The following is a 12,851-nucleotide window of genomic DNA, read 5'->3' as shown; positions in this document are numbered from 1 at the left end:
CCTTCGGTTTGAAGAACGCAGGAGCAACCTACCAAAGGCTGGTTAACCATATGTTCCGTCCTCAAATCGGGCGAAATGTGGAGGTTTATGTGGACGACATGCTGGTGAAGAGCCAGGACGAGGATAAACATCTTGAAGACCTTCAAGAGACTTTTGACACATTGCGACGGTACCACATGAAGTTAAATCCGAGCAAGTGTGCTTTCGGAGTTTCGTCGGGTAAATTCTTGGGGTTTATGGTGTCGCATAGGGGAATTGAAGCGAATCCGGATAAAATCCAGGCGATACTGAACATGGAGCCACCGAGAAATATCAAAGAAGTCCAGTCTCTTACTGGACGAGTCGCCGCCCTCAACAGGTTTGTATCGAAAGCTACTGACAAATGTTTACCTTTCTTTAAGGTCCTCAGGAAGGCTTTTGAATGGACGGACGAGTGTCAAAAGGCCTTCCAAGACCTGAAGGCGTATCTAATGACGGCCCCATTGTTGAGTCCGTCTATACCTGGGGAAGAGTTGTACTTGTACTTGGCAGTGTCCCCACACGCAGTAAGCTCAGCGTTGATCAGAGAAGAGGGAAGAGTCCAGAGGCCGGTCTATTACACAAGCCACGCGATGAGAGGGGCAGAAGGACGATACCCGATGATGGAGAAACTAGCCTTCGCGTTAGTCACGGCTTCTAGGAAGTTGAGACATTACTTTCAGGCACACGTCATCAACGTCCTGACAGACCATCCCATAAAAAAGGCGATGAGCAGGTTGGAAGCTGCTGGACGGCTGGTACAGTGGGCCGTTGAGCTCAGCGAGTTCGATGTCAGGTACCTCCCGAGGAGCACAATAAAAGCGCAAGCATTGGCAGATTTCATTGCAGAATTCACCCCCAGTCAGGACGACCTGATCAAGGACGAAGGAAATGAGATGTGGGTGGTGAATGTAGACGGATCGTCCACATTGTATGCAGGAGGGGTTGGAATTGTACTGAAGTCCCCTGAGGGTGACAAGCTGGAGTATGCGGTCCGTCTGCAGTATCCAACTACCAACAACGAAGCTGAGTATGAGGCTCTACTCAAGGGGTTGGAATTGGCCAAGTCCTTAGGGGCGGAGTCGTTAACAATCAGAGGAGACTCTCAACTGGTCATTAACCAAGTAAATGGGATGTGTGATGTCAAAGAAGATCGAATGAAGAAGTACCTTAACAAAGTGAAACGCCTTGCCCGGAAATTTTCAACTATAAGTTTTATTCAACTTCCCAGGGAGGAGAACGCTGAAGCAGACGCCTTGGCAAAAGCCGCCTCGGCAGGAGTCATAGACGAGTTTGATGACGTTCAGTACATGCCGAGCATAGACATCCCTGACATACAGCAGATAGGAGGAGGAGAAAATTGGATGAGTCCAATAATAATCTATCTCAAAGAGGGGAGGCTTCCAGAAGACAAGGATGAAGCGAGAAAGTTAAGGGTCAGGTCGGCCAAGTATGTCATTATAAATGAGGTGTTGTACAAGCGAGGCTTTTCTCAACCCTACTTAAGATGCCTGGCTCCTGACGAGTCAAACTATGTTCTGAGGGAAGTTCATGAAGGATCGTGTGGAAATCATTCAGGGGCAAGATACCTTGTCCATAAGATCGTCCGTGCCGGCTACTATTGGCCAACAATGCAGGCAGACGCTAAAGCCTATGTCAAGGTATGTGATCAATGCCAGCGTTATAGCAATGTGCCCAGACAGCCGTCCGAGTATCAGACCCCAATGACAGCCCCATGGCCCTTCGCACAGTGAGGACTGGATATCCTAGGTCCTTTTCCCATAGGAGTCCGGCAAATGAAGTTTTTGGTGGTAGGAATAGATTATTTTACCAAGTGGGTAAAAGCCGAGCCTCTTGCAGCAATCACTCAACAGAACGTGAAAAATTTCGTATGGAAGAACATCCTATGCAGGTTCGGAGTACCCAGGGTATTAGTATCTGACAACGGGTGTCAATTTGACAACGCACCCTTCAGAGACTTCTGCAATCATTTTGGTATCAAGAATCACTACTCTTCACCCTCCCATCCACAGGCAAATGGGCAAGCAGAAGTGGCAAACCGATCCCTGCTGAAAATCATCAAGACTCGGCTTGAGGGGGCAAAAGGGATATGGCCAGACGAGCTACCGGGTGTTCTTTGGGCCTATAGGACGACCGCACGAACTCCAACAGGAGAGACCCCGTTCAAACTAGCCTATGGGAGTGAAGCTGTCATACCAGCGGAGGTCCACATGGCAAGTCATCGAGTGATGGAGTACCAGGAGAAAGACAACGGGGAACAACTTCGCCTCGACCTCGATCTTATCGATGAGGTAAGAATGGATGCGGAACAAAGGACGGCAAGGTACAAAAATCTCATGGTCAGACAGCATGACGCCATGGTTAAGCCCAGACGGTTCGGTATGGGGGACCTTGTCCTCAAAAGGGTCTCCTTGGCGACCAGGAACCCAGCACATGGAAAACTGGGACCCAATTGGGAAGGACCCTACAGGGTAGTCAACTACAAAAGGCAGGGGTCCTACTACCTGGAAGCCCTGGACGGGCGGAAGTTAGGGCATCCTTGGAACGTGGAACATCTGCGAAGGTACTATCAGTAATGAGCGGGGACGAGGGAAGTCAGTGGCAAAATTACAGTTGTGATTTGCGTGTTTGCTTATGTTTACTTGTGCTTTTACTACTATTATGGTGTGTTATGAATAAAAGTGCACTAGTTCTTAAACTTTTGCACTACTTACAGACTAGCTTATGAAAGACGATGCTGTGTACTTGATATCTTAATAAGGCACTAGCTTGTAAGCGTGTGCCAAGTTTGCGAACAATGTTCATGTAATAATATGGTTTGGATTTCTTATGTACTTGAATTCCAGTTTCCTTGATAATATCCACGGACGAGAAAAATGCCTTGGACAAATAAAATCTCGGGACGAAGGCAAACTCGTCTAAGATTTCCTTTAAATGAGGATAAAACAAAGAAAAAATGCTAAGGCATGCTCGTCCAAGACCCCTTTAAAAAAAAAAATGATGATGAGAACAAAGCAAAGGGAAAAATGCTAAGGCATTCCCGTCCAAAGCTTTCCTTCAAAAAAGGCAAGAGAAAGAAGCCAAGGACTGCTCGTCCAAAGCTTCCCTTCAAAAAAGGCAAGGGAAAAATGCTAAGGCATTCCCGTCCAAAGCTTTCCTTCAAAAAAGGCAAGAGAAAGAAGCCAAGGACTGCTCGTCCAAAGCTTCCCTTCAAAAAAGGCAAGGGAAAAATGCTAAGGCCTTCTCGTCTAAAGCTTTCCTTCAAAAAAGAATAAAGCAAAAGGAAGGCCAAGGCCACTCGTCTAAGGAAGAGAAGTAAGCCTTAAGATATAGCATTCCAGAGACGAGCACTCGTTAAGACGAGAAAGCATAAACATTATAAATTGCTTTCGAGAAGACGAATAGTAATTGCCTAAAGGACAGGCTAAAGTAATGCAGTCATCATCAAACCTAGGTGGGTCGTCCATAAAAATATTGTAGACGGTCATTTAACACTTAGAGCGTAGTTTAAAGGACAATGACATAAATGATAAACAAACAAAGAAGATATTCTTTAACTGGAAAAGGGTAGACGGCCACCGTCCAAAAACCCTTATAAAATAAACAGTAAGACATTGTTCATAAGCTCGTCTAGAACACTCTAGACGAGGAAATTGTACTTAAATAACATTTCAAATTCTCAGATACATTTTAAATAAAATAAAAGAGAAAAGAAGAAAGCTAAACAACAATAACTTCTTCAAGGGGAAGGGGCATCAGCATTAGGATCGTCCTGGGCTGGTCTGGTGGAAGCGTCGTCCTCAACGTTGATATCGTCTGAACCTGTGTGGACGAGAGAACTTGTAGCAGCAGCAAGGTTGAGTTTGATGACGCTAAAGTCAACTTCAGGAAAGCTGTCCATAGCGTCCATCCTAAAGTCCTCAAACCCTGCTGCATAGTTCGTGTCCATCAGGTCAGTAAACTCCTTGGACGCCTTGAACTCCTCCACCGCCTCGTCTTTAGCTTTCTTCAGAAGTTGGCTCAACTCGTCATTTTCCTTTTGAAGAAGTTCAAGACGCTCGTCCTTCTTGGCAGTGTCAGACTTCAGCTCCCCCACCAAAACCTTGAACTCCTCAACCTCGTCCTTGGCCTTGTTCGCCACCTCTGCCCACGTCCTACAGTCGTTTTTGATCTCTTCTATTCTTTTCTCTAGAAGGATCCTCGTCCTGTCCAACTCAGTGGCCTGCCTGGACGCAGCTACGAACTTGGACATAGCCTACATAAAAGGAAAGGAAGTTTAGATGATAGAAACAATATTGGGCAAACATAGGCAAATCAAGACGAGGCAAAGATAGTCACCTTGAAGAGATCGTGGACGCCAGAATGCTCGAAATCTTTCAAGGACATGTTGTAGCACGCAGCCACGTCCTCGCCTTTCACAGCTTCTTGAAAACGCTCCCAAGCCAGATCCTCGTTCCCCAATAAGTTAGTAGAAATCCCTTGAGGGGGATGGGACGAGTCAATAGCAGGGGACTTGGACGGAGTGGCGCTTAGGGGCGTGGACGAGTCAACATCAAGGACCAGGACGGGCGGTTGGGAAGTAGGCTCAGGCCTAGCAGTTTCAGGCCTGGACGACCCAGACTTAGCTTTCTTCCCCCGACGACTTGGCAGGCTAGTCAAGTCCACATGCTTGGACAAGCTTTTCCTTTTCTCACCAGAAACAAGACGAGGTTGGGGTTGAGGCTCAGATCTAGCTGCCTCGTCGACAACTTCCTTCCCCTTGTTTCCCTTCATGGTTGCCATTCCAAAAAAAAAAAAAAAAAAAAAAAAAAACTTTAGAAAAGACATATAAATAATAATAAGACAAATGTCTTAAAGTGCAACACTCACGTCTACGGGTGGTTAGCTCGTGTGCTAAGGCGTCGACGGACGGTTCAGGGCCGAGTCCCCACTTGTGTAGACGCTTAAGGGTCACTAACGAGTGGAAGTCTCGTTCAGGATGTAGACGGACCCTGTGGACGTGGTCACGATGGAACTTGCTCAAAGAGGGTCGTCCAACGGCTGGAAAGGGAAGAAAGAAATTAAGGTCAGACCATCGTCCAAACAGAAAGTATAATATAAAAGAAACAAAAAAGAAAAACGTGACATACCTTCTGGACGAAGGTTCCCTATGTCTCCAGTATAAGGAGCAAATGAATCTCTACCAATCTCAACGGGATGCCCCGCCCAGAAACCAGAGACGAAGAAAAACTCCGTCTTCCAGTTCTCGTCGACGAGGGCAAAGACTTAATCAGTCTACAGTCATTGCCCCTGGCTGTGAACTGATGGAAGCCTCGAGATTGATTTATCTCGGAGGGTTTATAGCAGTACAAGAACTCGTCCACGGTAATAGGACGGTTCCCGTCAAACACCTCCATCCATAAGACTTGCATGGAGACAACTAGTCTCCATGCGTTGGGGTTAAGCTGACACACTCCCAAGCCCAACCTAGTTAGTAATTCCCTAGCAAAGGCATTTAAGGGGAGTCTAAGCCCCCCTAACAAATAGGCTTCATAAACACCTATTCCAAAACGAGGCTGGCAACACCACTCGCCTCGGACAGCTAGCCTAGGGTTTAGATCATCATGAATTTGAAACCAAGTCCTAAGGGAATCTAACCTTCTCTCGTCCGTCCTGGAAGGAACCTCAAGAGCACAACTATATACGGTTTCCTGTTCGTCTAAAGGGGAGGACGGCGGGGAGCTCGTCGAGGTGTCAGCCCCAGAAGCTGTCCTCGTCCTAATACTCTCTTGAAGAGTTTCTACAGGGATTCCAGGAACACCAGATGTGTATTCCTCAGTTGTGTGACCACTACTACTACTGGCGTTACTAGAGGTGTCATAACTAGAGTCGTCGTGATACTCGTCTATGGCCCTGACCACACTGTCGCTAGACGAGCAGGAGGCCATTGAAAACGCCCTAACACTTAACAAGGAAAACTAAAGTGAGTATAGAAAGATTACCTGGCTCTAGACGAGGGACACTAAGGACGCTGAGGATATTCTTAGACGAATCGACGGACGAGAGTGTCAAAGCGGAAAATATGAAAAAGTGAGAGGGGCATGAGAGAGAAACCACTATTTATAAGCAGAAAAGTCTCGGTAACCGCAACGACGGACCTAATCAAAAGGTGACACGTGGCGCATGCCTCGGAGGAGTAAACCGGTTGACCAACCTCCTATGGATGTGCGACACGTGGTGCGTTTTAAGATCTATTGATGCATCGTATAACTCCTGGACGAGGGGCAACTGATGTGGGATGAAAAACACTCAAACCACCCAAACCGTCCGTGGACGGTCATCACCTCGGCAGCCGTCCAGAAGTTATCCTCAGGACGAGGGTAACGAACAAGGACGTCCAGAGGGTGATAGCGAAGCTACACCCCTCGTCCGTGGGGTGCGCACAGCTTACCCTGAAGAGGACTCGTCCACATGGAGATCCATGGACTAGGATTTTACACTTGGAATCAGCAGGTGCACTCGGCGAAGGAAATTCAGGACGAGGGTACCACACTTGGGAGAATCTCCGAATATAATCCCTTATCCCACGCATAACGGTCATGTATCCGTTGTGAAATAGAAATGTAACTCCTGGACGGTTATGGCAGTTACGTTTCAGCCTCGAATCCAGGAGAGGTTCCCATTTCGATAACCGTCTATGAAGGCACTATATAAAGGCTGATTCAGACAAGGCAAAGGTAGGTTCATTTTATTACTCCAAAAAAGTTGGAACTCAGATTACTTAGAGGAAAAACTAACTTTACCATCGGAGGATTTTTGGCCGGCAGCCCCGGTCGCCTTTGATACGCTTTTCTTTCTTTTTCAGGCCGTAGAAAGAACCAATAGTCCTTTCAAGTCCGAAGCATCCAACCTACTGATTTTCTTGGCATCATCAATTTTAATTATTTAATATTAAAATGTTCCAACAGTTTCTAATGGAGTCGAGTTCAAATCAACTCTTCCCCAATTATAAAATTTAAAAATAAATAAATAAATAAAAATTGACCACCCTAAAAATTATCTCCGACCATTTTCATTATTTTCTAACTGTCTTTTTAATAGAGTTAATTTGTTTTGGTTTATTAGGCTAAAAAAACTTTAATATATTAAAGTAAAGTTTTTAAAAAAATTGTACAGAATATAAATAAGCTAAAAAAAAAAACAATAACAAATGAGCCCAAGAGTAGCCTTTTTATTTATTTATTTATTTAATGTTAAATTTATGGTACAAATGTAGATGCCCCATTTGTTATATTAAATAGAAGCGGCACCATGTCTATGCTCACAGAGGTAAAGTTGCTTCTTATGTCCCCATTACATAGACATTTAGTTTATGAACTTCATGTTCAACGTGTTGAAGTAGTTTGATTACTATTTGAAATTTCTAGACCTAGCCTCTCAGATTTTTTCAATTCCTATTCGACCAGTTTTAAAATTGAACAAAACAGTTTTTGCAATATTTTTGGTAATTGTTTCAGTATCTCAAATAATTTTAATGTCTTGCAAACAGCCAAAATGGGGATATATCCCTTTCGCTGAAACTTTTCAGCAAAATGCCCCCTGTCTGAGACTATTTAGGGATATGCCCCTGTTTTAAACTCGATTTTCTAAAAATCGAGTTTCAATGAAAAACTTGATTTGGCGAAAATCGAGTTATAGGCAATCAAATTTAAAAATAAAAATAAAATCTGCATAGAACTCGAGTTCCATGGACAAATTTTCAAGTAACTCGATTTTCTAGAAATCGAGTTTCAAAATAGGGGAATATCTTTCTCAGGCACCTGTTATGTCCATACCCGAGGAGGATGAGGTGTTGTTTGCTTACATTGTTGTGGCTTCCTATGCCATTAGTTTGGTGTTGATAAGGGTTGACAATGGTGTACAGAGGCTAGTTTATTATGTGAGTAAATTATTGCATGAAGCTGAGATTTATTACTTACTACGGGAAAATGCTATTTTGGTAGTGGTGCATGCTACGCATAATCTTCCCCACTACTTCCAGTCCCACACAGTTATGGTCTTAACCTAACTCCTGCTTAAGTCTCTATTTAGGAGTGCTGATTATACGGGAAGGATTGCCAAGTGGGGTACAATTCTGGAGGCTTTTAATATTAAGTATATGCCACGCACCTTTGTAAAAGGCCAGGTTCTCGCCAACTTGGTGGCCGAGTTCGCTAAGCCCTTGTTAGAAGAAAATACTAAGAAGTTAGACATTGATGAAAAATTAGTTGGCATGATCTCCCTAAAGGAACCTCTGTCATGGAAGGTGTACATGAACGACGCGGCAAATCAAAGAGAATCAGGAGTGGGGCTAGTTGTAATACCTCCGGATAAGATCGTTATTGAGAAATATTTTAGGATGAATTTCTCGGCCACGAATAATGAAGTCGAGTATGAAACTCTACTAGTAAGAATGACCATGGTTCAGAAGATGGGAGAAAAGACTGTGGAGATGTTCTCGGATTCAAGATTGGCTGTAGGCCAAGTGGAAGGGGAGCTGGAAGCCAGAAATTTGAGGATGTAGGAGTATTTAAGTCAGGTTAGATGTTTACAATTAAAGTTTGAGTCCTTCACCTTAGTGCAAATTCCCAGAAGCAGAAATACTCATGCTGATTCTCTAGCCACCCTAGCAACGTCCTCAACACAGAGCTTACCTTGGGTCATCTTGGTAGAAGATTTGTTTAAGCCTACTAAGATGAATATGGATACAGTCTGTGTTCATCAGATTAGGGTGGGACCTAGTTGGATGGACCCCATTGTGCTGTACCTTAAAGAGAACATCTTACCTAAGGAAAAGTCCCAAGCTGACAAAGTACATAGAAAAGCTCCTAGATTTTGGTTGTCCAAGGATTAAAAGTTATACAAGCGCTCTTTTTCTAGACCATACTTGTTGTGTATACACCTTGAAGCAACATAACTACTTCTAGAAGAATTACATGAAGGGATTTTTCGAAGTCATACAAGAGGTAGATCCTTATCCCATAGGGCCCTTACCCAAGGATATTGGTGGCCCAATTTATAGAGGGAAGCACTAGAGTATGTGAAGAAGTGTGACCAGTGTCAGATGTTTGCTCCTAATATTCATCAACCAGGGGGCGTTCTCAATCCTCTATCTAGCCCTTAGCATTCTACTCAATGGGGCTTAGATATTATAGGACCCTTCCCCATAGTAGCATGGAATAAAGAATGGCTGCTAGTTGGCACGGATCATTTCACTAAATAGGTTGAAGCTGAGCCAATGTCAAATATCAGAGACTTGGATGCAAAAAGATTTGTTTGGAAAAACATTGTCACCCGGTTTGGAATTCCTCATACCCTTATCTCAAATAATGACCTTTAGTTTGATAGTAAGGCCTTTAAAAGATATTGCTGCAATCTGGGCATTACAAACAGATATTCCAACCTTGCTTATCCATAAGGAAATGGACAGGCCGAGGCTGTTAATAAGGTAATAGTAAATGGGCTCAAGAAGAGATTGGATGATGCTAAGGGAAAATTGGTGGAAGAACTGTCACACTTCCTTTGGACCTACAAGACTACACCTCGTAGGTCCATAGGGGAGACTTCCTTCTCAATGACTTATGGGGCCAATGCTGTAATTCCTCTCGAAACCGGTTTCCCAACACTGAGGACAAGCTCTTTTACTCCGAGTAACAATAATGGGTTGTTGGAAAGGAGCTTGGATTTGGTTGAAGAGCGAAGGGAAAGTGCTAGGGTTTAATTGGCATATTATCAACACAAGCTCAAACAGGGTTATGACTCGAACGTGAAGTTAAGACCACTGGCGCTAGGGGATTTGGTTTTAAGGAAGATTTTAGGTATTGCAAAGAATCCAGCTTGAGAAAAATTAGGGTCAAACTGGGAAGGGCCATACCGCATTACCTCGGTGGCTGGAATAGAGGCATTTTATCTGGAAGATCTAGATGAGAACGTTGTACCACGTCCCTAGAATGTAAATAACTTGTGAATATATTATTATTAATGAAGGTCTTTAATGTTGTATATCGCTTATTACTTTGTGTGTTAAATTTCACGTTTTTTCTAAGTATTAAATTGAATTTTAGTTATGTCTAATTCCTCGGACCATCTACTTTGGCTAAATTAATACCTCAGTCATTTTTCTAAGTATCAAACAGAACCTTTACTATGCTTGGCTCTTAGGACCACATACCTTGGGTAAATTGATATCTTTTCAAGTTATTTTTCTTAGTATCAAATAGAACCTTGGCTATGTCTGGCTCCTCGGACCACATACCTTGGGTAAATTTATATCTTTTCTAGTCATTTTTCTAAGTATCAAACATAACCTTAGTTATGCCTGGCTCCTCGAACCACATACCTTGGGTAAATTTATATCTTTTCTAGTCATTTTTCTAAGTATCAAACAGAACCTTAGCTATGCCTGGCTCCTCGGACCACATACCTTGGGTAAATTAATATCTTTTCAAGTCATCTTTCTAAGTATCAAATAAAACATTGGCTATGTCTAGCTTCTTGGACCACATATCTTGAGTAAATTGATATCTTTTCAAGTCATTTTTCAAAGTATAAAACAGAACCTTGGTTATGTTTGGTTCCTCGGACCATCTATTGTGGGTAAATTAACGGATCACATGCCTTGGTGGTTCTCACAACAGTGATCTAAATGAACAGAAGTTCATGAGCATTACTTAAAGCATTTGTGAGTATGTCAAACATATCTGTTATCTGGTTAATATCTAATTACTTCCTCAAGATCAGCAAGTTTATGGGGAGTGATGTAGATGATTGCTCTATTATAGTGTATGGATCTTGAAGTTGAAAGTGTGCTTTACTAAATGGTGGTGACTTAGTAAATTCTTGATTCTGTTGATTAATTAGGAAGGTATTATTACTTATGCATATAACAAGGTGGGGCACATCTCATTGTCCAGATAATTCAATACTAAGTAAAATAGAAACTACGCAAAGAAAAGATATAAATGTCATCAACATAACGGAAAGATTTGTCATTTTCATTCATTTAAGCCTTAGGAAAGGGCAATTTACTTACAAAAGTCTACTTGTATAATTAAAGATAATACAAAGGAAAAACAACAAAAAGAAAGAAAATTGATAGTGAAGAAAGTAAAATCCTAAGAGCTAAACTTTGGCTGGAGGAGGAGGGTTGTCTTTCTTATTCGACTAAGAGGTAGTAGCATCTTTGGCCTTGGAGTCAACCTCTTTGGATTGAGCTTCTGCCTCTTTCGTTTGAACTATTATAACTTGGGCTTTGTTGGCATCCTTGGCCTTGGCAGCATCCTTAACCTCTGGGAAGGATTTGACTTCTTCGCCTTTGCCCTTATCCTTGTCCACCTCAGCCCCTAGGCCTTGACCACCAGCTTGGCTGGATACTTTGGAAACCTCGATGGGGGGAGGAAGAGCTTGTGCAGTCAGGAGCTGCTCAGAGGACTCTGAGGCAATGGCAAAGAGAGGTGTAGGGGCAGCTGGGACTTCACATATATCAAGAGGATAGTAAACATTCCTAGCCTGCCTCCACTCTGAGAAAGCAGGGACCCCTGCAAGGTTGAGGGCCTTTTCCCACGTCTCCTTGCAGTAATCCTGACACACCTCGGCCAGCTCCTCAGCCAACCCAATCTCGGTTTCTTCTACCTCAAGGTTATAGAATGCTTGCCTTGTGGCCTTTATTGCTTCCTCAGCCGCCCGAGTGGCGGTTTTGGCTTTCTCCAGCTCAGCCTTAAGGTCCAGAACCAGCTACTTCTGTGTGGCCAGATCTATTTCTTTAAGATGAAGCAGTTTGCGCTGATCTTCAGTCTGATCCTAAGCACCCTTTAGGCCAGACTCAGCGCTTTTCCATGATCAATTTGTTGGCTAGCTCTTGGTTTTCTTGCTTCGCGGCTCCCAGGGCCTTGGTGGTTTAAGCGTGGAGTTAAACCTCAGCTTGGGTCTCATTTCGATCATCCTTGACCACTCCTCAGCTACAAAAACTTCCTGGATAGCCTGCATAAAAATGGCAGAAGAATCCCATGAGAAAGAAAGAAAGAATGGGAAAAAGAAAAAGGAACAAAAAGAGTGCCCTAACATCTACTTAACAAATGCAATAGTGGAGTTTACCATGGCGAGATATCTCTTCAGCGACATGAAGAGGTCCTGCTACCTCATGTGTTTTAGAGCATCCATATCTTTCGGCAAGATAATGAGTTGCTCTAAAGCTTCAGCAATGTAGGCAGAGTGCCCTCTTTGGAACTCCCTAATTGAGAAATTCCATGGGATGATAGTGCCATCCAACTCCAATCGGGGAGCCCAAGTGCGTTGTTGGCACACCTCGACTGCAGTTGGATCTTCCCTGTTGTCCATAGAAGAGACCCGTTTGTCCTTGGCCATCTTCTGTTGTTTGGCCTCCTTCTGGGGGATCAACTCACCCTCCTCCACTTCCTGCTCCTTCCTTTTCTTCTTTAAATTGGCTATGGGAAGCAGGCCAGTCCCTAAATAATTTCAAATAGGAGGCGTTTTGCTGAAAAGTTTTGCAAAAAGGGATAAAACTCCATTTTGGCCCAAACCGGAGAAAATGAGCTTTTACCCCTTTCGCCCAAAACAAGTAACAAAATGCCCCTATTTTGAAACTCGATTTGGCAAAAATCGAGTTACTTGAAAAAAACTACATGGAACTTGGTTCCATGTAGTTTTTTTTTTTTTTTTTTTTTAGTTTGATTTTTTTTAACGTGATTTTCTAAAAATCAAGTTTTTCATTGAAACTCGATTTTTAGAAAATAGAGTTTAAAACATGGGCATTTTCCTAAATAGTTTCAGAATAT

General features: G+C 43.3%; 2 protein-coding genes across 2 annotated transcripts; one reads left to right on the top strand and one right to left on the bottom strand.

The window, feature by feature from the left end:
- Positions 1–3,778: 3,778 nt before the first annotated feature.
- On the bottom strand, positions 3,779–4,812 carry LOC142622784 (uncharacterized). Its single transcript, XM_075796319.1, has 2 exons — positions 4,378–4,812; positions 3,779–4,294 (listed from the first exon to the last, which is right to left on the bottom strand). Exons 1-2 carry the CDS (start codon positions 4,810–4,812, stop codon positions 3,779–3,781), a joined length of 951 nt encoding a protein of 316 aa, XP_075652434.1.
- A 3,940-nt stretch (positions 4,813–8,752) lies between these two features.
- LOC142622773 (uncharacterized) lies at positions 8,753–9,778 on the top strand. Its single transcript, XM_075796310.1, has 2 exons — positions 8,753–8,869; positions 9,488–9,778. Exons 1-2 carry the CDS (start codon positions 8,753–8,755, stop codon positions 9,776–9,778), a joined length of 408 nt encoding a protein of 135 aa, XP_075652425.1.
- The last annotated feature ends 3,073 nt before the right edge of the window (positions 9,779–12,851 follow it).

The sequence above is a fragment of the Castanea sativa genome, chromosome 1, assembly GCF_040712315.1.
Source record: "Castanea sativa cultivar Marrone di Chiusa Pesio chromosome 1, ASM4071231v1".
Classification (NCBI taxonomy): domain Eukaryota; kingdom Viridiplantae; phylum Streptophyta; class Magnoliopsida; order Fagales; family Fagaceae; genus Castanea; species Castanea sativa.
Note: the sequence above shows the minus strand (reverse complement) of the source record. Positions and strands in the feature narration are given on the sequence as shown.

Excerpts from the sequence above, each read along its gene's own strand:
- LOC142622784 (XM_075796319.1), bottom strand. The coding sequence starts at position 4,812 with ATGAAGGGAAACAAGGGGAAGGAAGTTGTCGACGAGGCAGCTAGATCT. Across the intron at positions 4,295-4,377 it reads GCGTCCACGATCTCTTCAAG|GCTATGTCCAAGTTCGTAGC; the intron begins GTGACTATCTTT and ends CCTTTTATGTAG.
- LOC142622773 (XM_075796310.1), top strand. The coding sequence starts at position 8,753 with ATGAATATGGATACAGTCTGTGTTCATCAGATTAGGGTGGGACCTAGT. Across the intron at positions 8,870-9,487 it reads AAAAGTCCCAAGCTGACAAA|GCCGAGGCTGTTAATAAGGT; the intron begins GTACATAGAAAA and ends GGAAATGGACAG.